Raw genomic sequence first — 24,433 nt, forward strand, 5'->3', positions numbered from 1 at the left:
GGGTGGTGAGGCACTGGAACAGGTTGCCTAGAGAAATTGTGAGTGCCCCAACACTGGAAGTGTTCAAGGCAAGGTTGGACAGAGCTTTGAGCAAAGAGAAAATCTTCCTGCCCATGGCAGGGGGTTGGAATGAGATGGTTTTTAAGGTGCCTCCCAAAACTCAACACATTCCATGATTTTATGATTCTTGCAGAGAAGCTGAAGTATTTAGTGAATCAGGGATTAATTTCTATGGAAGGCCCTTTGGGTTAGGTTGTTTTAGGAAAAGCTTTCCATCTGCTGGAGCCCTGTGTGTGCAGAGAAGTGTGGAAACAAGCAGCCAGCTCTGCTCCTGCCACAAAGTGCCCTTCAGAAAATCCCTTCCTAAAGCAGAGTTACCTTCCATAGTTGGCAGGCGGTGGAGAGAGGAAGACCCAAGTTCCTGCTTTCCTTGGTTGTGTTTTCTGCCACACCAAACGTGTGCTGGGAGCTTCTTTCCGTGGGATGAAGCACTGAGGGATGCTCAACAGGACAAACCACAGCTGGACCTCCTCTTTGGTGGTTCTTCTTCACCTCAGGACAGGAGCTGGATGTGTTCCTCCTCTCCCGCCTCCTCCAGAGCACAGTTATGAACCCAGGTTCTCCCTGGTGGATTTTTTGTCCCGTGACTCTGGGAGTTCACTGTTGGGAGCTGTTGGTGGGGATTTGAAGCTCCCGGCAGTGATGGCAGGAGGCAGATTAGCTCTTTGCACATCCATATGCATGAAACCCCAGAAATAGAAAGGTTATTCTTGGATTTCCTCTCAGCCATCTAGTAAACAGTCTCTGGCAGGCAACAGAGAGAGAAAACTATACAGAGGAGAGACGAAGGAGTGTAAATTAAGATTTTATTCACATTCAATTATCGATAATAGAGCGCCTTAAAATGTTGGTGATTTATAATTGAGGCTTCTCCGGGAGGTTTCTGCGGTATCAGCTTCCCTGGAAATGTCAAATTCTCCCTGGATTTCCATCCGTGTAACCTCAAAGGCGAGATTCCATGCCTGGATTTGCTAAGCTTTTTGAAGATGAAAGGCCTGGGAAAAGGCTAAAAAAAAAAAATTACAGTCAGCAATCCGGGGATACAAAGGGAAGGGATGCTGCAGGAAGTGGCCGTGTCTCCAAGGCTTGTGCTGGAAGGGAACAGATTTCTCCTCTTAAAGGAAAACAAGGACTAATGGCCTTGACAGACTGACAGGCTCTGCTGGATCTTGGGACATCATATCCCTGTGCTTAGCCCTTCATGGGGATGTTTGGTTTTCCCCACAAGGAAGGGAAAACCTGCAGCAGAGGTTGCAGAAGCAAATATTTGCCTGCCTATCAGTTGGCCAAGTTCATTTGAGGCGATGAGTTCATCCTGGTCCATCTGAAATGTGCATATTTCTCTTGCCTTCCCCTCCTCTCTTCTTCCCTTTCTGTCAAAGCTACTCATTTGAGAAAAAAAAAAAAAACAAACCCAAATGTATCTCTGTGTAAAATTATATTAAATTGTAAAGCAACGCTTTTCTCTCCCCTTTACAAGGAAGAGCTGTGTTGGTTTGAAACAAAATCAAAAAGTCAATGTGAGCAGTGTTGTACCTGATATCAGTCAAAAAAAAAAGGGTTATAAAATAGCAATCTCTTGAAATCCATTCGAGAAAGCATCCTCTGTTTGTAGCTGTTTCATAAAGGGTTTGTAAGCTGATGGATAAGAATGACCTTTTTTTAGAATTCTTGTAAAATGTGAAAATTACTGGACATTATCATATTGAGCTGTGTTTTTTGTACTGAACTGACATCCCGAATCCACTTTTAAGCAGAATATGGAGGGATTTGGTGTCAAATGCAAATCTGGAACAAAAAAAGACAGTTCCTATCTCAGAGAGCACACGGTCTTGTTTTTGTTCACAGCCTCTGATAACGTCGGGTGGTGCCAGTGGATGAATCGAGAGCAATCCGATAAAATCATGATAAAAGCCACTCTGTGCATGAGAGCTGTGGCTTGAAAGATGCTGGTGGTTGAAAAAAAGAGGAAAAAGAGAAAGGTTCATTGACCGTAAAACCAAGTCCATGTTTCCCCATATAACTCAAAGCAAAGAAATTCTTGATTATAAACCTCCCCCAAATGCCTGAAGCCATATATTTTTTCCATCCATAGTCACTTTTAAAATCTATTTGCTCTCCCTTCTCCTCAGGAGCCACTGGAGTTTCTTCCCATCACTTTCTTCTCGAGTACATTGATTCACAGTTTTCAGCTCCCAGATGGGGGGAAAACTGGCTGAGTGAAACAGAGCGGCACCAATTTGCACCAGTGAAAGATTTGGCCTTGCTGAGTTAAAACAAAGACGAGCTTGTCAGCTTTCCAGTCCATCTCCCTGGCACTCTGGGATTGTTCTTCATAATGCATTTGCCAGTTCTTTCCCCAGTTTAATTTTAAATGGCTTAAGCTGCCTGCATTTCCCCTGTGAGATTTCCCCACCAAGTAGCAGAGCTCACCATTATGAAATTCCTTCTAATCTAGGGGGGAGTTTCTTTTTTTTTTCTTTTTTTTTTTTCTTTTTTTTTTTGTCTGCTGTCTGCTGGTAGTTATGTGCTCTTGGACAACTGTGCCCTCATGTTTGCAGTCCTTTCCCAGCCCCTGGCAGCCGTGGTTTCACCCAGCTCTCACAGCTTAACTCTTTCACTCAGCCCTGTTGTTCTGGCAGGGGCACCATCCAAATTACCTTCCTCAGATTTCATTTCCATGGCTGGGCTGCCAGGGATGTGGTGCTTTGAAAACCTTTTGAGCTGAGATTAGTGCACTGTTTACTAACTACTCCGTCCCCCCTGCCTTGTAAGGATCATAGCATAGTTTGGATGTTTTGGAAATTAAATATATCCTGCTGAAGCCAAGAAAGCACCAGGATGAAATGTGTGCTCAGACTTCCAGTGGAAAGTGTCCCTGCCTGTTTTGGGGAGGTTGTGATTAAATGATCTTTAAGATCCCTCCCCACTCAAACAATTCTATAATTCCACAATTCTTCTAAAGTGTTAACCATGGCTTTATCCTAAAGCTTATGCTTAAGAGCAGATGATTTCCACATAGTACTTAAATTTAAGCATTTGATCTTTGCTGAGTCAAAGCTTTTGGAGGAGCCTGCCCCCTCTAAGGCAGTACTTCCATGACTTTTCCTTCCAGAGCCCGGTTTGGAATCGTCTCCCCACTCCTTCCTCTCTGCTCCCTGCTGCTCTCTCTGCCTGCTGCTCCTCTCACGTGTCCTCCTTTCCTCCTCTCTGCAGGTGATCTGCACGCTGGTGGCGGCTTTCTTGCACTTCTTCTTCCTCTCCTCTTTCTGCTGGGTGTTGACCGAGGCCTGGCAGTCCTACATGGCCGTGACGGGCCGGTTACGGAACCGCATCATCCGCAAGCGCTTCTTGTGTCTCGGATGGGGTGAGGATCCGGGGGCTGCGGAGCAGAGAAGGGCCAGGCTGCAGGAGGGGCTGGTGCTCCTCAGGAGGCTTGGCAGAGGGTGCTTGGAACCCTTCCAGAGGTTTCAAGAAGGGCTGAAATGGTTAAAAATATACATTGATAATTTGAGCCTCCTGCCCAGCACACCTGTAAATAGAGGAATCAAGTTCAGGTGTCAGAGGGTGCTCCAGGGGTGGTTTCTCCTGGGGTTGGGTCTGTTTCTTGCTTTCTACTTTTCTCTCTCTGTCTCCCTTTGTGTTGGATGTGTTCTGTTGGCACGTGATACCAGCCATGGGAATCCTGGCTGGATCAGCAGGACCAGGGCAGGGATTGTCCCTCTGTGCTGGGCACTGCTGAGGCCACACCTCCAGTTCTGGTGTCCTCTCTACAAGAAAGTCATTGATGTGCTGGAAAATGTCCAGAGATGGCAGTGGAGCTGGGGAAGGCTCTGGAGCACCTGGAGTAGTTGAGGGAGCTGTGGAGGCTCAGCCTGGAGAAAAGGAGGATCAGAAGGGACCTTCTCACTCTCCACAGCTCCCTGAGAGGAGGGTGCAGCCAGAGAGGCCAGGCTCTGCTCCTAGGTAATAGAGCAAGAGGAATCAGCTCCAGTTGCACCAGGGAAGATTTAGATGGCATATTAGGGGAAATTGTATCACTGAAAGGATGGCCAAGCATTGGAACGGGCTGCCCAGGGAAGTGGTGGAATCACCATCCCTGGAAGCGCTCAAAAACCCATGAAGAATTGACATTTAGGGTCATGGTTTAGTGGTGTACCTGGTTGGACTCGATGATCCTCGAGGTCTTTTCAACCTCAGTGATTTTATGGTTCTAAGATTCTGCAGAGCAACCTGGAGCGAAGCAAACTCTGAAATCCTGTCTCCATGGCAGCAGCGCCTTTCGGAGACAAATAAACTGCGAGACTGCTGCAGATGCTTGTAACTAATTTTTCTCCCTCTGCCTCTGCCGTATGTTTAATTTATTAGCCTTAAATGATGCATTCTGTAGTAGAAAACAAATACAAACCCATAAACCTGGGCTTTCAAAATGATAACAAGGCTGTGTTTGAAAGGAGCAGCGGCACAAAAAGTTGCTGAGAAGTGAGCAGGCAAAGGAAAGAAAGGAGTGTGGCTGAGCTCTATTAGTGCCTCATTTTACTACTGAAGTCTCACAATTCACCCCAGGCAAGAGATTTCTGGTGCTTACCAAGCACCCTGATGTGATTTATTCTGGCACATCAAGAGCCGTCCTCGTCGCAGCGCCTTCATCCCTTTAAGTTTTCCCTCCTAAGCTTTTGCTTACAATAGAGAATAAATTGTGTTATTAAAATCCACAGTTTGCACGTTAGCAGGAGCAGAACCACAGTACCTGCAGAGGACAGGCTGCAGGAGCCTGGGTGTGCTCATGCATATGTTTATACCTCCTTGGTGACTCCAGCAACATCAGGGATATCAAATGTAACAGACTAATAGCTTTTTTAGGTAGTAAAAAGGAACTTTTTTTTCCCCCTGATTTGTAAAAGCTGGGACAGATGGGCGTGTTAGCCAAGGGAATTTTGGATGAGCAGCATTCACATTTGTAGTCTGTGCAGATTAAAAAAAAAAAAAATCCCCCTACATGTGTAGAAGCATAATTTGCACTGCTAGTAAGATGTAGTCAGCTCTGAGCTAGGATGCACTGCTGATAAATGATGCATAATAACCATTTGGAGTAGGTTAGGACAAGAAATGAAGAACACTCTTGCCTATTAAGGCGGCAAGGGAATTTTGGATATTTAGCATCCTGCTAGACTTCAGCTGTAGAGCTGGGATTAATGGCACTTGTAAGAGGAAAGAAGCCGAAAATATGTTTTAAAGAGCATAATCTGAAATAATTAGCACAATTCACTTTGTCATGGGCTGGTTCTCCCCCCTTTCCCCTCTTTGCACATTTGCATTTCTCTAAGCCGTCGTTGGAGATGTCTTTGCCAAGTTCTCAGCTGCTCTCAGCTGTAGCTCATTGAAGCTGCAGAGAATTTCAGCAGCAGGGAGGATTATTTTATATTTCTTTGGTCTCCTCTTGGATGTGCAACTTTGCAATTCAATTTTTAAATTATTATTAGTAATAATTATTATTAATGATTCTTGTCCGTGCTTAGACAATGCTCTCAAGTTCATGCTGTGACTCTTTGGGTGATCCTGTGCAGGGTCAAGAGCTGGACTTGATGATCCTTGTGGATCCTTCCAGTTCAGGATATTCTCTGGTTTAGAATAGACAGATAAATTGTTCCCTGGGAACAGCTCAGTCATCATATTTAGCCCCAATAAAGAAGAAATATTTTTTGTCAGGATTTTTATGACCCTGTTATAGTTTCCACAGCTGGATTTTTAATGCTGCCATAGCTCAGCCTCTGAGTGGGTCTTCAGCTGTTTATAACAAGAATGGCTCTTGGGAATTATTAGCAAACATCTTCTCTAGTGGAACATGATTAACACATGGCCTGATTCTCCTGTGACCTGGAAGTACAAAATTCTTTGAAAGAGGTTTTGAATGGGTTTACTTGGAATTGTGAGTGTTAAATTCCCTTTGTGCAGAAAGCCCCCAAAGCCTTGCTGGTACTGCCTGTACCACACCAGGTATATGGAACAGGCCAGTTAGGAATAAATGTCTTGATAATAATAAAAAAAATAGATTAAATCTGATTTTTTTGGTGGGTATTTTTTCAATCTAATCCCATCTAACTTTCCTTAGAGCACTGACAGCTCGCCCAGGGCTGCACCTCTCATTATGATTCTCTTTGGCTGAACTACCACGACAGAGCTGCCACCTGTAGCAGCTGCTCCTTGTCCAGACCCATTCCCAGCCCAAGCTGAGGCTTTCACCCAGCCTTGGAATGAGCCAGTCCCTGGAGCTGCCAAGTTCACAGCCCCACTCTGGATTTCTGCATAATTACCACGTCGGAGCAGCACTTTGTGAAGAACAAGTTGCTATTTTTGACGGAGTCTTTGCCAAATTTCCTCTTTCCCAGGGTCTCTTGCACCAAGCTGTATTCCTGAAAATGTCCCCTCCCATGTGGTTTCTTCCCATGGGATGCTGTATGGATGGCACCCTAGGGAATGCAGCAACTAGGATTTATCCAGATGAGGTGTGAAGGAGGCTGAGTGAGAGTCAGTGAGGGGAAAAAAAATGAGAAAAAGAGGAAAGGAAAGGAAAGGAAAGGAAAGGAAAGGAAAGGAAAGGAAAGGAAAGGAAAGGAAAGGAAAGGAAAGGAAAGGAAAGGAAAGGAAAGGAAAGGAAAGGAAAGGAAAGGAAAGGAAAGGAAAGGAAAGGAAAGGAAAGGAAAGGAAAGGAAAGGAAAGGAAAGGAAAGGAAAGGAAAGGAAAGGAAAAATGGAGGGAAGCGGAAAGGGAAGGAGGAGGGGGAAGGAAGAGAAGGGGGAAGGGAAGGGAATGGAAACAGAAATTAATATTAAAAGAGACGCTTTTTAAACCCACTGCATGTTGGGTTTGCGCTGATGAAATGTGACCTGTGCTTGGGAATCTCACATGGGAAGAGATGAGCTTCCCTGCAGGATAACCCTCAAATGCTCCATATTCCATCCAGCTTGGCCCTGTGGCTCCCAGCTGCTGCAGAGCCTCACTGTAAATCAGCCTTGGGATGATTTGTGTTGCTGAGGGACCCCCTTCCCAGAGCAGTGTTGTCTGGGAGCTGTGCCTGGACATTCCTTGGATCTCCTGCAGTCACCTGCCATGACCTCTGCAGCTCACGAATTAGGGCCTTGTCAAGGGGCACTAATCCCAGCTGGCCACTGATCCTGCTGATTCCTAATGGGATTTTCCCATCTTTAGTGTTGAGACAGCTTAATTCCTCCTGCCACAAAGAAGAGGGCTATAAAAAGCCACATGGAGACCTCCAGAGCTGAAGAACCTGATGTTATGAGCTGATCTCCAGACATTTCTTTAGGGAAAGGGGAGAGCTGAACTTTGAACCTTCATAGATCCTGCAAGAGACCTGTAACCCCTTTTTCATTGTTGTTCAGAGGAATCTGCTCCATTACAGATCTTGGGGGACCTGTGTGGGATAGGGAAACTCCGTTTTAGTTTCCTTTTCCGTCTCATTTGAACCTGGGTTGTTCATCCTACACTGTGTGCAAACAAAGCTCTTAATCTTTGGGTTCTTGGAGTTGGGGTGTGGCTGAATATTCCAACTTCAGAGACACCATGAAGAACCTAAGTATAAATTAAATCAATTTTATGCATCTGAATCTACTAAAAGACCCCCCACAACTGTTGAGATCACAGCAGGGCAGGAGCTGATAGCAGCTCATGGTATTTATTTAAATAACAGAGGTAATTAAAGTTCTTGCTTTTAGTTCTGAGGGTCCTGAGCTCAGTCTCTGCCCCAGAGCCAGGCTGAAATGGATGGTGCTGGAATAACTCTGGGAAAAATGGGGAATATTGAGTGGGAGAAGGGCTGCACATGTGATGAAATGACCAATATCCTCTTGTTTCATTTCCATAGGGCTCCCTGCCTTGGTGGTTGCCATTTCTGTGGGATTTACTAAAGCCAAGGGATACGGCACCGTGAACTAGTGAGTAAAGGATTTCTTTTTTCTCCTTGTTTTATTTTCCATCCTTTTTGTCAAAACCCAGTCACTTCAGGAGGCAGGCTGGGAGCTAAATTTCCATGTGCAAGACAATTCCTGCACCCTTGCCTCCTCAATCCATCATCTGAACAAGCTGGATTGTGTGTTCCTTTAAAAACAAGTTCATAGGGACGAATTATTATGCTGTATTTGTGACATCACTTTGATCAAAATACCTTTTACTTAGAGCTTTTTAATGTATTTTTAAGGGGATGAATGTGGAATATTTAAAGTTTAGGATGTTTAAAAATTAAAACCAGCTAACCACCTTTTATTTTTTTAATCTGTTTTTGTGCTTGATTGACTCCAAATTTTCAAAATTGTTCAGCTCAGTTTTAGGCATCAGAATGAGCCTGACTTGTGCAAACCAAGGTTTTGACAGCAGCCTGTGTTTGACTCTTTTCCAAATTCCACAGATTTTGTCTTTAGGAAGCTTTTATATGCTCATAATGAGGGAAGGAAAACAGAGAAGAAATAATGGGAGAGGTAAAAAATGCATCACTCAGAGCTGAGAGTTGGTACGACTTTAAATGAAAAAGGAAAAAAGAGAAAATATTTTTTCCCTCTGTTGTGAAAAACCTTAGAAATTTCACACACAGTGACAGTTCAGGGATGATGTTTTATGTAGCAATAAGTCATGCTCTTCCCTACTGCCTCCCATAATTTTCCAGAGCCTTCCTGGGCAGGGGTTTGCAGCCCACATGGGCAATGTTTGGGACTGGAGCTGTTGATGTGGCCGGCAGCAGATGCAGCCCCGCTCATCCCACTGAGGAAATGTCATGTGGAACCTCCTGCTCTCCCTCAATTCCCACTACATCCTGCACACCCACGGCCAAATGGTCCAGGGTTTGCATTTTAATTGCAGGGGAGAATTAAAGCAGCACAGCAGCGTTTTCTGTTTGCTTTGCAACCTGAATTCTTGTATGGCGGAGGGCTCAGGATTGTGGATTTCTCAAGTGCAAATCCACAGACAGAATTCCTGAAGTCTGTGCTGACATCAGGATGCATTGGCTGTCCCACCTTCAGTGTGTCCTGGTGGAGAGGGACCCAGTGGTTGTTGTCTGACTCAGGAGAGGAGAAAACACAGCCTGGGTTGCAGAAACATCACCAAGATCCCAAATAAATTCCCTTTGGATTTTCCGTGGGTCAGCCTTCTGGCACGTTGCTCCAGGCACATCCATGAGGATAATTCATAATGAACAAGCCTCAGAGAGATGGGAGGGAGGTCCTGGATATTTCTGCTTCTCTTTTTTTGTTTATGGGCTGGTGGGAATTGGTTCAACAAGCTTTGTGGCTCTGTCAAAAATGTTAAAGAGATTTTTGTGCAACATTGACCACACAAAAGTGCCTGGGTGGTGAGGGGAGGAACGTGCAGGAAAGCTCTCCCTGTTTTCTGCCCTGGACCACTGTGCCAGCACCTCCCACCCCACAGACTGCAGCCAGGAGGGTGTCAGCATGTGACAAAACCTGCTGGGCTCCTGCTTTGCCCTCCAGCTGGCACAGGGTGAGGTGGCCAAGAGGCTGGGCTGACTCTCCAGCGTTCCCAGGGGTTGCCTGGTCACTCCAGCTCTCCTCCTTTGGCTGCCAATGCTCTGGCTCCTTTCAGCCCTAAAGGCTCTGTTACTCCTTGCATCCAAGGGCTGGATATCCAGCCAGGGGATGGAAGGGGATCCCGTGCTCTCAGCATTGCTATCAGGATGTTTTTCACCAGAAACATCTGGTTTTGGTGGGGCCTTCACAGACCAGCAAGTCAATTTTGATGAGTTCGGTTTGAGTGATCCTTGTGTGCCTTTTCTGGGATATTCCATGGTTCTGTGGTCCCTCCTTTTGCCTCCTTTCCACATTTCCCAGTGTGGGGTGAAGCTGGTGAGTCTCACCAAAGTCATGAGAAGAATAGCAGTTCCTCTCAAGCTCAAAGATCCCATCAGACATCCCCAACGCTGCCATCCTGTTGTAATTTTGGTACCTTCCAGTACCTAAAAGACATGGGGGCTGGAGAGGGACTTTTTCCAAGGGCATGTAGTGACAGAACAAGGGAAAATGGCTTTGAGCCAAAGGAAGATAGATTTAGATTGGATATTGGGAAGAAATTCTTCCCTGTGAGGGTGGGGAGGCCCTGGCACAGGTTGCCCAGAGAAGCTGTGGCTGCCCCATCCCTGGAAGTGTCCAAAGCCAGCTTGGAGAGGGCTTGGAGCAACCTGGGATAGTGGAAGTTGTCCCTGCCCATGTCAGGAGGATTGGACCAGATGATCTTTGAGGTCTCTTCCAACACAAACCATTCCATGGTTCTCTGAATTCCTGCTGGAATTGGCTTTCCCAAGAGCCAGAGTTGAACAGAGCTCACTTGCATTGAGTGGTGGGTTCACGAGCCCTGATGCTGAATAAAATGGAGCATCTCTGTAATGAGAGATTTACATTTACACTTTTGTGCCTTTTAAAACGTGGAACCAATATTGCTGTGGGCCCAGCTGGGCAGGGTGCCCCGACAGACTGGAGTGCATTCACACTTAGGCCTCTTTTCCTTCTCAAAAAGGCTTAAAAGCTCTGTGTGGGGAGGCTCTTGGTTTTACCTCTCCTCCAGAGCAAAGTCAGCACTGCACAGCAGCAATTCCAGAGCTGAACTCCAAAACTTGAGGTTTAGCTTGGATATTGGGAAGAAATTCTTCCTTGTGAGGGTGGTGAGGCCCTGGCACAGGCTGCCCAGAGAAGCTGTGGCTGCCCCATCCCTGGAAGTGTCCAAGGCCAGCTTGGAGAGGGCTTGGAGCAACCTGGGGCAGTGGAAGATGTCCCTGCCCATGGCAGGGGGTTGGAATGAGATGATCTTGTCCTTTCAGCCCAGTTTTGTCTCCACTGGACACTCATGGGCCATTTCAGGTGGCCACTGCAGATTTTCAAGGCCCAATATTTCCATCTTGCAGAAGGAAGGAAAAGCTTTAATCACAGCACATTCCTCCCTGGAAGGAGGGGACAAGAGCTGATAAGATAAACCACAAGGGACTTTTAAAAACCACACAGAGCCTTTTAAAGCATCTTCAATCCTAAAATTTTCGATCCCGAGAGCAGTGCATGAGCTCCTGTGGTGGGGGTGGACATGAAGTCAAAGCAGGGCTCTGATATTTAGGTGAGCATAGAATTTAACACTCAACAGCAGGGTTTTTTTTCTCATCCCACTCCCAGTGGTTAAAAAAAACCCTGACATCCAACTGCAGGACATGGTCATGAGGGCATTTTGGGGACAGCTGCAAGTGTTGAGGGCCCTGCAGAATTAATCTTGATGTTAAAGACTCTCAGAGCAAAGCTGGTGGAAGGGGCAGGGTGTGAAATGTGTGATGTGTCTTGAGGCTGGATCTTCAGGATGTGCCAAAGGTGGCCCAACCACACTGGAACAAACTCCATCAGGAGTCCTCAGCAGGGATTTCACCCAGTTTGGTCCTTTTTTTTTTTCTTATTGTACATGGGATGAAGCTTTTTTCTAACAATGAAAACACAACCCAGCAGCAGGACAGGGGTCTGTCCCACCAAGAATTGTCCCATCAAAGCCTTGGCTGTGTCTCCAAGCTCTTAATGCAGAGAGATCAGAGCCTGTGGTAAGTTTAGGGAGCTTGTAGTATGTTTAATATTTACCATTTAGCTGGCCAGACTGCACTGAGTCACGAGTTGAGGAGGGAGAGAGAGGTTCAGATTAAAAATTGAATATGTGCTGCAGGATTTGGAGTGTGTCTGTTGTTCTGTGAGTGGTGATTCCCAGCAGCCATTCACTCAGCCTTTATTACTCAGGATACTCCAACAAGGGGATTTTTCCTTTCTCTTGTCTGAACTGCATTTGAAAGGACATTTTTCTGTTGTTTGGAGCATGCTGGGGCAGGGTAGAGGCTGCAGTTCCAGTCTCAAAGTCTGAGGGGTACCAGAGGTCTAAAGGACCTGGCACTGATCACCTCCTTAGATTAGGCTGAGTGCCTGAATAATAACTCTGCTTTTAGCTGGTGCTCCAGGGATTGCCTCTGGACCTCTAAAGCTTCACAAACAACCTCCTAAAGCTTGAAGTGAATAATTGAGGTTGTGCCACTGGTGCTGGGAGCTCGCATCCTTCCCCACCAGAGAGCTCATCAGAAGTTTTCTGAGAGCACAGCCTGCACACAGCAGATTTCTCAGGGTCCTGGAGTGTCACTGCATTGGGGCTTTTGTGACCCACAGGTATCTCAGCAGTTCCTGGGTTAAGCTCTGGATAAGCACTGGTGGGCCAGCCCTGATTCCCGACTGTAACCTCAGTTTTACAAAATGTTCTGTTGGTGCTGGCTCATCTTACACAGGGTCGAAGTGAGAGCTGTGCCTGGACAGTGTGAAAAAGGGCTCAGTGGAAGCCAGCCCTTCCCAGGACCAGGACAAAAGCCACCACCTCCCATCTGTGCCATGGCAGAGTCACAAAAAGATCAGATTGTTTGCAAAAAAAGGTTTTGTTTTTTTTTGTGCTGAAATCAAAAGCTGCTGTCAGTCAAGGAAACACTGCTAAGGAATTGTTAAACCATTCACTTCCTCCCTTCCAGTGATAATTTTATTTCAAAAATCACTGAAGAGATCCCTTGGAAAGTACAAGGGAACCTCTTAGCAAAATGCAAATATTTCTGTGCCTCATAGGCACGAGGCTAAAAGCATCTCCATCAGGCTGGGGTTTGCTGTCAGTTCTGTCTCTCAGATATCCCTTCACCCTTTCCTCTCCCTTGCTGGCAGCCAGCGCCTCTGACAGCCTCAGAAATGCTTTGAAGAAGTGCTGTGGCAGGGAGGTCAGGCAGTCAGGAGGGATCAGGGCTGGTGCTTGGTGATGTGTGAGCTCACCTTGACAATTCCTGGTGCTCCTGGGGGAGCAGGGGCTGCCAGGGACCCCGCAGGGATGAGAACCCTCTGTGCACCAAGTCCTCATCACTAATTGCAGTGCACGACTGTCAGATTTCTTCATCTGAGCCACCAGCTGGAAGAGACACTGAGAAAAAAAAAATCTCAAAAATCAGGATAGAGCGTTGGATGAAAAGGTTTGGACAAAGGACTGGGATTTGGGAGCCCTCCTCTTGCATTTTGGGAGACCTCCAGTCATTACAGAGCTCCAGAGCTTCATTTTTACTCCCTCCCTCCTCAGCTGATTATTCATTTTATTATTACAGTTGCTCAGACAGCTTGTGACAGAGCAACTTGCTATCAGGAAGGAATCAGAATTGATTAAATTAGCACATTACAGGTTTAATTTAGACATAAACAAGATTCAGACCTTGGAGAAAACCAGAATATCCTACTTTTAATTCTCAGTTTGAAACACTTCCACTTTTTGGGCTGCCTTTTCAGAAATGGTCCTTGTTTTTTGGGGTGAAAAAAAATTAACATTTTTTTGCAACTGAGGTTTAATTAAAAAACATATGCTGAAATGTTTCCAGGAAGACTTTTTTTTTTTTTTTTTCCCCTGGGAGCATCAGTTTGCTCCTGATGCAGGATGAAAGCATCTTGCTGAGGGCAGGGCAAGTGAATTCCTGCAGGGTGGGCTGAGTTAAGAGCTTGGAGAAAGTTCCCCTCTCCATTGTGGTTTCCTGCTCTTCTCCTGTGCTGAGTGCACGCTCGTTTCCTGCTGAAACAGGATTACTCCATCCCACATTTTCTCCAGGGTTCTGCCCTGTTAAAGCATGCAAACTTTCCCAGGGGCTGCTGACACACTCTAAATTCCCATCCTCTCCTATCCTGGAGCACTTAATTTGTGTGTCCATGCCCTGAATTGCTGGATTCCCCACCAAACAAAAAAAAAAAAAGGAAAATTTCAGTTCCAGTGCTGGTGCTGCTGTGGATGTTCATGGCTGTCACAGAGCCTGAGGGGGCTTTGTTGTCCAAGCACCTGCTCGAGCAGGGTCACCTGCAGGTGACCCAGGGCTGTGCCCAGGTGGCTTTTGAATGTCTCCAAGGATGGAGATTTTACAAGTGAAAGGGGGAAAAGCTTTTCCTTCCTGACTTCACAGTCAAACATGAAAAACAGAAACTCAGAGAATGATTTGGGTTGGAGGAAACCTTCAAGGTCATTTCATTCCAACCCCCTGCCCTGGCAGGGTCACTTTCCACTGTCCCAGGTTGCTCCAAGCCCCATCCAGCCTGGCCTTGGACACTTCCAGGGCCTCATCCAAGAGGGCTCAAATGAGAGTTCCCTGAGTTTGGGAAGGCACCAGGCAGTTCTGGAACCCAAATTCCGCATCTGGTCAGTGCAGAAGGGAGATGTCCTTCTCAGGTTATGTGGTGTGAGGGAGAAGAGGCACCACACGCCTCACATTCAGCTTATCCCATAAGAAATTCCACTCAGGGAATGCTGTGAATTCCCACCTTGCTGCTGTGTTGTTGAATTTCCCCATGGAGGCAATCTCAAAGGGAGGGAAGGAATGTCCTGCACCCCTGGAAGATACAGGGATCAGCAAATGAGCAGAGGAAAATTTCCACTCTTTCCACTCCTTCTCCCATGTAAGTAGGACAAGAGCAGCATCATCTTGCCAGCCAAATGCTGCAGCTGCTTCCAGGACCTGGTCTGAAACAGAGCACTCTCCTTAATTTTGCATGAATTCCCCTGCCAAATGTCTTCCTGCGGGCAGGTCCCGAGGCAGAGGAGCCTTTATGCAAGTTCAGGAGAGATGGGAAGCAAAACTTGTTTGATTTAAAGTCTGAGAATTTTTTTTTTTAATTTTTTTATTTTTTGCCATGGGGCGTCACCTCCCAGGGTGAACTCTGGCAGGCAGAGGGAAGAAGCCAACATGTGCCTGTTGGGGACATTTGCCACTGGGTCACTTTCTCTTCTCTCTTCATTTTCCAGCTGCTGGCTGTCATTAGAGGGAGGACTCCTCTATGCCTTCGTGGGACCGGCGGCTGCTGTCGTTTTGGTATTTAAGCTTGTCTGAAAGATTTCTTTTTTTCTCCTCCACATCTTATAGCAATTTCCTTGTTCTTTCAACCCAAGAATGCCCCTCTTTATTTCCACTTGCGTTTCAAAGAGCTTCCTCCTTCAGGAATAATGAAGCCAATAATTTGGGATGGGGTTGATTCTGAAATGTAATGTGTCTCAGATCTCAGCCTTCCCCCTCTGTCCTCACTGGAGCCCCCCAACATCTGATTAATGCTTTACCTTGGTTTTGCTGTGTCTGGATGGAAGTGCAGGTTGATGGTGGAAAACTCTGACATTGTCTCCTTCAGAAAATGCTGTTCCTGGTGGTTCTCACACCAGGCTGTGCCCTCACAGCCAGCTTTTATTCCTGGTCCATCCCAAGCCAGTGCACGTGTGCAGATTTCCTTGTTTGAAATTGAAGTTAAAAATCTTCAAATCAACGCTGTGGGGATCCCTTCTGACCCTAAAAATGTCACGTTTGCTTTGAATTCAAAGAGATGGCAAGGTTAAAGTGGGCATTTCTAAACTCCAGCTCCTGCATGGGGAATCCATTCTTTTGTCCAGCACTGCCCCAACACCAACCTTGGCCAGTTATAATTTGAATTTAAGGTGTCACTCAAGGTGACATTCCTTCCCTGCTCCTCAGGCCTCACTGCTCATGACAAACCTCAGGGCTGAAAGAATCTGAGAACTGCTGCACCTCCAGGAAATCCCTCCTGCAGCAATTCCTGATGGGTTTAAAGCCACGTTTGAACCCCCACACCTTTCTGCATGCAGTTTCTCTCCAGCCCACTGTTTTATCCAGTGGAGGAGCTTTATGCCCTCTGAGGCTCTGGAGAGCCCCGCAGGAATGGGGTTGTTGACACTCCCAATTCCTTTTTCAGCTCAGGCTTTTGTTCCGTGCAGTGCCTGGGGGATGAAATGCCCCGCAGCAGCAGCGGGAGCTTACAGGAGAATAACTCCACAAAAGCTCGGGCTGCCTCTGTTCTCAGCGCTGTCACTGCACATCAAACCACCTCAGAGCCATCGTTTCCATCAGGGTGACAAAGAGGAGAGCCAGCAGTGGCCCCTCCTCTGCAAGAAATCAAAACTGGCATGAGCTGAGGTCTTTCATGTGGGGTTGTGACACAGAGATTCCGAGGGAGGAAGCTTTGGTAGCGCCCAGAGTCACTCTGCTGCCTCAAAGCACCTTGCTTTTGTTGTGCCAGCAACGAGGGAGGTGATCTTTCCCTTTTTCCTCTTTTAAAGTGTGAGGAAAACACAGGAGCCTGCTTCCATTTGGCAGCTCAGATTTGCCTCACCATCAAGCAGAGGAAATGAGATGTACTCACAGAGGGGTCAGCACATGCAAATGGTGGTTCCTGCAGGTGATATTTGGTGGTGAATCATCTCTGGGGGTGTCTGGCCCTGATCAGCACCAAGAGAGGGGCCTCACACCTCATTTAGACTTCCTGACTCATTCCTGGCCAAAGTGACAAATGAATATTGCCCAGGTAGAGCCACCAAAGAGCTTGGGGAAGAAGAAGAAGAAGAAGCATGGAAAGCCTTTTTATAAATGGGAACCTGCAAAAAGATGGGCTCAAAAAGTTGATAATACTCTGAAGGTGGTTGGCCTGCAGCTTCAGCAATGTTCATAACTCACAGTCAGGCCACTGACACTGAACAGCTGCAGCTTTGAAGGATAAAGGTCTGACCTTTATTCTTAAAAATCCTGATCTGCCTTAAACACAGAGCTGTTGGAAGCAGTTTTGCTCACCCAGCTGATGTGGAGCAGCCTGGTGGGTTTTGTGCAGGCCGAAGGCAGGGGGAGGCTCATGGAACAAAGTGAGGACAGGGTCAGCAATGGTCAGGTCGTGGTCATCTCCATGAATTTCAGACTTGAGGCTTTGCTTCTGGAAGTTATCTCAAAGATAAGGAAGTAAAGCTACTCTGCATGTTATTGGAAGAATATCCATGTGGTATCCCTGATGTAGGAAAGAAGTGGAGCCAGGATCAGAGCAGGGTGTTGATTGTAGTGATCAATGTACTGGATTAATTGATTGATTGATTAAAACCAGTGTAGAACTGCTCTTTGTTGTCTCCCCTGCTCCTTAGGAGTGAGGATGCACACTTTGGCCAGCCCTAGGATAGATCCAGCCACACTTCAACCCCACCTTTCCTCCTGCCCGGCTGCACCTCAAGGGAAAACCTTTTTGGATCCTCCACAGTGAAGGATCGGTGATTTCAAAGCGCTCCCTCTCTTTCCAGGCTCATAACCAGGCTTTGATTTCCTGCTGATCCTTGGCTGTGTCACTGTGCCTGACTTGCCAGTGTTGTTTCTCTGAATTAATGCTATGGTGAACTCCAGAAATGGTCTCAGCTGTCCACTGACCCAGCAGCTGATGCACACAAAAATAACTGCAATTATGCGATTTTCTGTGAACTCCTAGCTGTGGGCTCCACATCAGTGAGCTGGTGAAACCAGCAGAAAGATTGATCATTGTTTTGGGGGTGATTTAGGCAATTAGGCAGAGGCTTGGTCCCTTCCTTTGGGTCAGGTGACTCTTTGGATCTCTTAAAATCACGAACACATAAAGCCACATGAATTCATCTCTGAATTTGGCCTTAAAAACATTTCCCTGCAAGCCCCACATGCAAAACAGCATTGACCACATGTTTCTGCCACCAGCAGCTGTTCCACTGACAGCAAAGCCAGGAGAATGTCTCCTTTTTCCACCATCATGACCTCCTCCACGCAGGGGTGGGGCTGGCGTGTCACTAACGTGTTGGGGATGGCGTTCGTACAGCAGATGCAGCTGGCAGCAGTCGATGCAGGTGGAAAGGCACAGGGAGGAGTTTGGGGTCACTCTGCAGGATCTCAGCTCTGTCCAGCCTGTGTTTCACTGTGGATTTTTGTTTCTGATGGACACAGACATCCCTACTCTCATCCTGAGGAAAATGGACTGCACAGAATTGTATCACCCACTGATTTTTTGGGGGAATTTTCAGTGCTGTGCCTTCTGCAGTATCTCCCAAGACACCCCACCAGAGCAGATGATGTTTCTACTTGCTCCAGCACCCTTCCACCTCTTATTTTGAGAGCAGCAGTGGTGTTTCTCCAGGAAAGATCTGTGACACGTTGTCTGCATCTCTTAATGCTGCTTCTGACTCCTGAAGGTGCTTTGGGAAGCAGCCAATGTCAACCCACTGCTCTTCTCTGTACTGGACACTCTCTATTTGGATTAGTCCAAAAAATTGTTATTGTGCCTGGAGTTTGCCTTGCTGGACCTCAGGCAGTGTTGGGGTTCAAGCAGCCCTGCAGCAATCTGAGAAATTCCCATTCTCTCCTGCTTCATGGAGACCTGGTTGAGGGTTGGACTTGATGACCTTGGGGGTCTTTTCCAATTTTAATGATTCTCCAGCCTCCCTGGTCTGCTGCCAGCTGCATTCTGCTGTCCTGAACTCACTGATGCACGGCCTGGGGAGGTGGGACAGGGGACACAAGGGGTGGGGGCCTGCAGTGGTGTGACCTGGCTTTGGGAGAAACCCTTCTGTGTTACTGAGCTTGACCTGACCCACTTGAGAACAAAACTTGCGTGTTGTTTCTCTTTTGACAGGTGAACATGGTTATTGGCATTCTGGTTTTTAACAAACTTGTATCCAAAGATGGAATAACAGATAAGAAACTGAAGGAACGGGCAGGGTATGCCTTATCAATACATCTAAGTAAAGAGTGAAAATAAAAACCAAAAATACCCAAGGTTGTGATCAATAACCAGGCAAGGGGCGAAAAGGGAGACTGGGGATGAAAACAAAAAAAAAGCAAAACCAGATTTAAACAAAATGAAAAAAAACACACTTGATTTAATGTCTTTGCACTGTCATTTAGTGCAGCAGGACACAAAAATCCAAGAAGCAGCCCTGTGTTGCTGTGGAGGAAGGATAAAAGTTCATCTCTTTGTTAAAATGGCTTCAGCCAAGGCTGGCACATCCTCCCAGAAATGAGGGAGAGCAAAGTGGTTCTTGTCACTAACTCCTGGAGACAGCAGAGAGAGACTCAGCACTGCTGAGTGTGGCACGTGGCAAGAGCTGGGGGACAGAGGGGCCGTGTCTGGGGGCTGGCAGGTGTCTCAGGGACAGCAGAGGTGTGTGATGGAAGGGAATGGGTTCTGGAGGTCTGGCAGGGAGCAGAGAAGCAGATGGATGCAGTAGGAGAGGTGAGTTAAGAACCTCTGCTGGGAGAAAAAATTCTGCTGCCACCTGAGGTTCTTTATCTTCTCCACAGCCTCCATTCCTGAATCCAGAGGGTTTGTGTTACCTGTTTTCCTTTGGAGTATAAATCCAAGAGTTGACTCCACATTTCTCCCCACCCTGGTGTCTCCCAGGGCTTTGCCCAGGGCAGCAGCTCCTAGGCAGGGCTCTCTCTTGGGTTACTCCCAAAATTTTGGTAGTGAAAATTTTGCCCTTCTCTCAATTTCCAGGAGCAAACCTGCAGTTTGCTCAGATTTTATCCCTGAGCAAGGGACAGAAATGGCAGGCTGACACTCTGAGTCTCCTCAGATGACCAGGTCAGATGCGTGTTCCTTTCCCCTGCCCTTTTTGGCTTCTTGTTGCAGTCAGAGAAGCTCTGCTGCGAAAGACAGGGATCTGTGCTCCCAATTGTCCACTGCAGGAATTTGATTTGTCACTGTGGGTAACAGCTGTGTTCTGGAAGGAAGAAGTTGTTCACAAAGGAATGAGGAGAGCAAAAGCTGTTCTGGTTCCTCTGCGTGGAGGCAGAGTTTGAAACCTTTGGAGGCTGCTGGAGAAAGCGCTGGATGCATGGATATATCCTGCCTGTCCAAGTGGAGGGAGAAAGGAGCTCCACTGAGTCTCAGAGGGCAGGGGTGGATAATATGGATAAGGTTCAATATTCCTGACACTGCTCTATTGAGTAGTTGGGGTAAAAGTGATTTTTAATTGAGTGGTGGAGGCAAAACCCATGGTAAAGGCAAGCTCGTATCCAGCACCTCAAATCCTGTGTTCAGTTTTGGGCCCCTCACTCCAGGAAAGACCTTGAGGGGCTGGAAAGTGTCCAGAGAAGGGAACAGAACTAGGGAAGAGTCTGGAGCACCAGGAGCAGCTGAGGCAGCTGGAGAGGCTCAGCCTGGAGAAAAGGAGGCTCAGGTGAGACCTCAGCACTCTCTACAGCTCCCTGAAATAGGGAGTGGTGTGGTGAGGTGGGAGCCAGAATCTACTCCCAGGTAACAAGTGACAGGACAAGGGGAAATGGCCTCAAGCTGCACCAGGGGAGGTCCAGGTTGGATATGTGGAAAAATTTCATCCCTGAAAGGATGACCAGGCTTTGGAACAGGCTGCCTGGGGAAATGGTGGAGTCACCATCCCTGGAAATGCTCCAGAAACAAGTGGACCTGGAACTTTGTGATAGAGTTTAGTGGCATGGAGGGGTTTGGTCAAAGGTTGGACTCGATCTTGGAGGTCTTTTCCAACCTTAACAATTTTGTGAGAAACACAGGGACCTGTTTAGGCTCATGGTTTATCAGCAGTTTTGACACAACCAAGCCTTGGGGTCCCTGGGTGCAGCAAAGGGAAATTTTGGTGCCTGAGCAGTGCCATGGCCATAAAACAAGAGGAGATTTGGGTGATCAGAGATACCAGCTGCTGCTGGGTTGAAAAATAAGTGAAGGAGTGACCTTGGTGCATTGCTTGGAGCAGCTGCTAACAAGCAAGTGCTTCATTCTGGATGATGCCTTCTTGACAAAGAGAGAACTCAAAAAAAAAAAACCACCCAGGCTGCAAGGCAGGGTCTGGAGCAGGGTAATTGCACTTGAAAGTCAGCACTGCAATAAGTGGTTTATTGGATTAGCAAAGCAGCAAGTTGCTGCCTCTCAGTCCCTCCCTCTCTAATCCAAACTGCACACGGAGTGACCTTATTTAATACACAGCAGCTGGTTATTGATCACACTCAGAGTTGGGCTTTAAAAACAAAACCTGCGAGGCAACAAAACAAACGAACAAACAAAAACAAAACCAAAAAAGTCGTTTTTCTGATGTTCTTTGTTTTTTTTTCTTTCTTTTCTCTTTTTTCCCCCCTTCTTTCGTGTCCGTGTGTGTGTGTGCAGCACTTTTAAGCCTTATCTGTGCTCAATGGTTTTGTTCTCCCTTCCCAAGTGCCCCTGCTGAGAGTGTGGGAGCACTTTTGAGAGCCCTGGTGCCCCTTTCCCTTTAGTTCTCTGCTTCTGGCCTGGGCTTGGGAACCGTGTTGGAAGGTAGATCTGAAGAAAATCAGAATTGAGTAACGGCCTTGGAGATGTTTGGACCTGAGGAGATGGTCTAAAGAAACATTGTGTTTCCTTTAGCAGAGGCAAGAAGTATGGTTCAGTGTTGCAAAAACAATTTTTAAAAAGAGTGGGGGGAAAAAAAAATCCCCCCAAAATAGGAAAAAAAGAAAGAGCTGTTGGATGTTAAGAGGAGCCTAGCACACACTCCACAGATTGGTTGTCACAAATTCATCAGCGCCAACAGTTCTCATGAAATAATACCTGAGACACAAGAATTCTGCCCTGTACTTAGCAGTGGAAATAGCAGTGATTATTGTTGTCACATCTGTCAGAAAATGCAGATTTTCTAGTGGCAGTGATTTTATGGGTGGATCACAAAACCAGGCTGTAGGGAAGGGGGTGTGAATACCTGGAGAGATGGAGAAAAGCCAAAACCTGTCTGGGAATGGAGAGAACCATCCCAGAAAACAGACTCTATTGGTGGCCAACTCCACCACCAGTGTTTGAGCTCTCTTGAAGGGATTACTACCAAAAAAATGAATGTTTTAATGTCAGGAGCCTTTAAAATGAATTTCAAATGTATTCAGCCAGCATTTATTCCACATTTGTGTGCTCACACAGGCAGAGAGGAGGATTGAGACCATCAGGGATATTCACCAGGGCTAATTTTAGCTGGGTTTAATCTCTCTGGGCTTCCTCTGCCACTCCTGAGGAGAGACAGGAGCCTTGTCCCCCCTTAGAGGACCTCTTCTTTTACCTCTGTTGATCACAGAAACCACCCAAGATGAGTTTGCCCCAAAACCTTGTGTGAAATCATCTCTGTGCAGGTGTCCTGATGGGGTGGAACAGAGCTGGGTTGTCAGAACACAGAGGGGAAAGGTGATAACTCCACTGAGACAGGAAGGGATTGGGATTGCCCTTCCTCTGGGAATGGTTCCTGTTGGAAGCAGTGCTCCTGCTCTTCAGGCTGTGGATGGTGGAAAGCACTGCTCAATAAAAAGGTAGCAAAGTCCAGGCTCCAGTGAACACACCAGATGAGCCCATGAGCTGTTTGTGGATGTTTAGGAAGCAGAAAAAGCTAAATTAAATGAAGGCATTATTCACTGTGATTATCTAATTAGCTTCCCTTTCATATGCACAGGCGCCAATCTAAACCTGCTACAGAAATTCAATATATTAACAACCTCATGCCCCCAGCCAGAAGGAATTAGGAGATAAATGTACCCACATCAGTGCCCACTGCTTGCAACTTTCTGCATAAACACACCCAACAGCAGCTACAGTTGTGTGTTTACAGTGGTCTTTTGGCCAGTTCTCTGTGATTCAGTGTCATTCATGTTTTTTCTGGTACAGTTTCCCATCAAATTCCTCAAGTCAATCTACTTTTTTTCTTTTTGCTGCCTATCTCTGCCTCTCTCTGTCTCTCTGCTTATCTGTTCTTTGTGGCTTATAGATTTGGGGATAAGCTGTCGTATTTTTTTTTTTATTTTTTAAGGGTCGTGCACCTAATGCCTCTCCAGACCCACTTTATCTTTGGTTCAGCCATTGTCCTCACAGGATTTACACCATCCTTCCTGGAAGATACTTATCTGTGGACACAGGAGCTAAGTTCCTCTGTGTCTGAAAGCTTCTGTGGGATGCCTTAGTCATTATTCTGGATGGGAATGATGATTTATGTCACTGTAATTAATGAAAAGACCAATCAATAGCCACTTGAAAGGGGGCCACTGGGCCCACTGCTGCTGCTGTGTTGGTGCTCATCAGGATGTCTTTTTGCAGTGAGACGGAACAGAGAGCCACCAAAGCTAAGAAATGCTCTGTGGAGCCCCCTGATCTCTCTCCTAGGCAGGGCAGGGCTGTAAAACCCCTCCTGGTTGGGGCAAACCTCCCTCAGCAGCATCCCCACCACACAGCCAGGGATGACAGACCCTGTGCCGTCCTCTGGCAGCGATTTCGTGTCTTTTCTGATGCCAGGCACAGCAGGAAGGTCTAGGGGATGTTTTGCAGACTCCTTCCTGTTTTCCAAGCCAGATCTGACGTGGGTGTGGATCTGTGCAGACCAGGGAGAGCACACAACCAGTAAATTCTGGGAAGAAACAGGGCCAGTGCCAAGTTAATGTGGCTTCTGGGCTCCTGAGGAGGAGCTGGATGGGGGGTGGTTCCCACACATCAGCTGCTAAAATCCCAAGGATGTGCTTTAGCAGATCCCCTCACACCAGCAGCCCCCAGTGGGCTGTTTCTGTGGTTGGTCCCATCCAGGAAAAAAAAAAAAAGTGGGAGCAGCAGGTGGGAATAATCCTCAGGGTTCATCCCAAAGATGTTTTTGGCTCCTGAACAGGATGTGGGAGAAGGAAGCAATCAGCCAGTTGGGTTCCTCTCAGGGCAGGTTAGGGAGTAAGGAAACACCCAAGCTCAGGATTAACTTCAGGACGTAGAAGAGTCCCATCCTGTATCAGGGAGGGAACCCAAAAACCAAAACGTGGCCTCTGACCAAAAACCAAAGAGTGGCCTCTGTCCTGGTCTCACCAGCTCCCAGTCAGAGAAAATAAGTGACTTATCCCTTGCATTGCTTTTAGGACAGCAGATAAGCAGGCACAGCCCCCACAGCCCTACTTCTTGCCTTCTACTGCACAACCCTGCCACCTTTTTTGTTTTGGACCAAAAAGGCCAGGAGGGAAAAGAGTAATTTCTCAAAAAAAAAAAACAAAAAACAAATGAAAAGAAGGAGGTAGAGACTGGGAGAGCAGTATTGGTTTCTCCTTCCCTGGGTGCCAGAGAGACACCCTGAATCTGGCAAGACTTTCACCAACACAGTTCCACCCTCTCCAGCAGCACCAACGAATCTGAGTTGTCCATTTCCCCCCGTTCCCCGCATCTGGAGTGGTACAGATGAGAGAGTTTTAATTCCTGCCTGTCTTTCATTTCTCTTCCCAAACTGGGTATGGTTGGTTGGCTCCCTTCTCTCCTTCCTTTCTTTTCGGCTTCTCTTTCCCTTTCCTTTCGACGTTTGTGCTCATGAGCGAAGTGTTTTGTTTTGTTTCAGTCTTTTGGTTTTAATTGCAGTCAGATGGCAGTGCCCCTTTACGGCATGACGCTCAAATGTTCCAAGTGTGGAGTAGTTTCTTCTGCTGAAGTTTCGGCCACAGCCACCAGTAACGCCATGTTAGTTCCTCTAATTTCAACTTCTTTTCTTTCTTTCTTTCTTTCTT

At 46.9% G+C, this 24,433-nt stretch overlaps 1 protein-coding gene across 15 annotated transcripts in view; it reads left to right on the top strand.

Annotated features, from left to right (window-relative positions):
* Positions 1–24,433, top strand: part of ADGRB1 (adhesion G protein-coupled receptor B1) — a 290,231-nt gene that overhangs the window by 231,538 nt on the left and 34,260 nt on the right. For 10 of the 15 annotated variants that reach the window (XM_077189526.1, XM_077189545.1, XM_077189551.1 and 7 more), the window contains 5 exons: positions 3,277–3,427; positions 7,943–8,012; positions 14,896–14,962; positions 18,561–18,646; positions 24,288–24,386. In XM_077189526.1, the coding sequence (XP_077045641.1) occupies positions 3,277–3,427; positions 7,943–8,012; positions 14,896–14,962; positions 18,561–18,646; positions 24,288–24,386 (473 nt within the window). The remainder of the gene's footprint in view (positions 1–3,276; positions 3,428–7,942; positions 8,013–14,895; positions 14,963–18,560; positions 18,647–24,287; positions 24,387–24,433) is intronic. The other 5 variants (XM_077189591.1, XM_077189557.1, XM_077189578.1 and 2 more) reach the window with 1 other exon arrangement.

The sequence above is a fragment of the Agelaius phoeniceus genome, chromosome 1 (genome assembly GCF_051311805.1).
Source record: "Agelaius phoeniceus isolate bAgePho1 chromosome 1, bAgePho1.hap1, whole genome shotgun sequence".
In the NCBI taxonomy this organism is placed as follows: Eukaryota; Metazoa; Chordata; class Aves; order Passeriformes; family Icteridae; genus Agelaius; species Agelaius phoeniceus.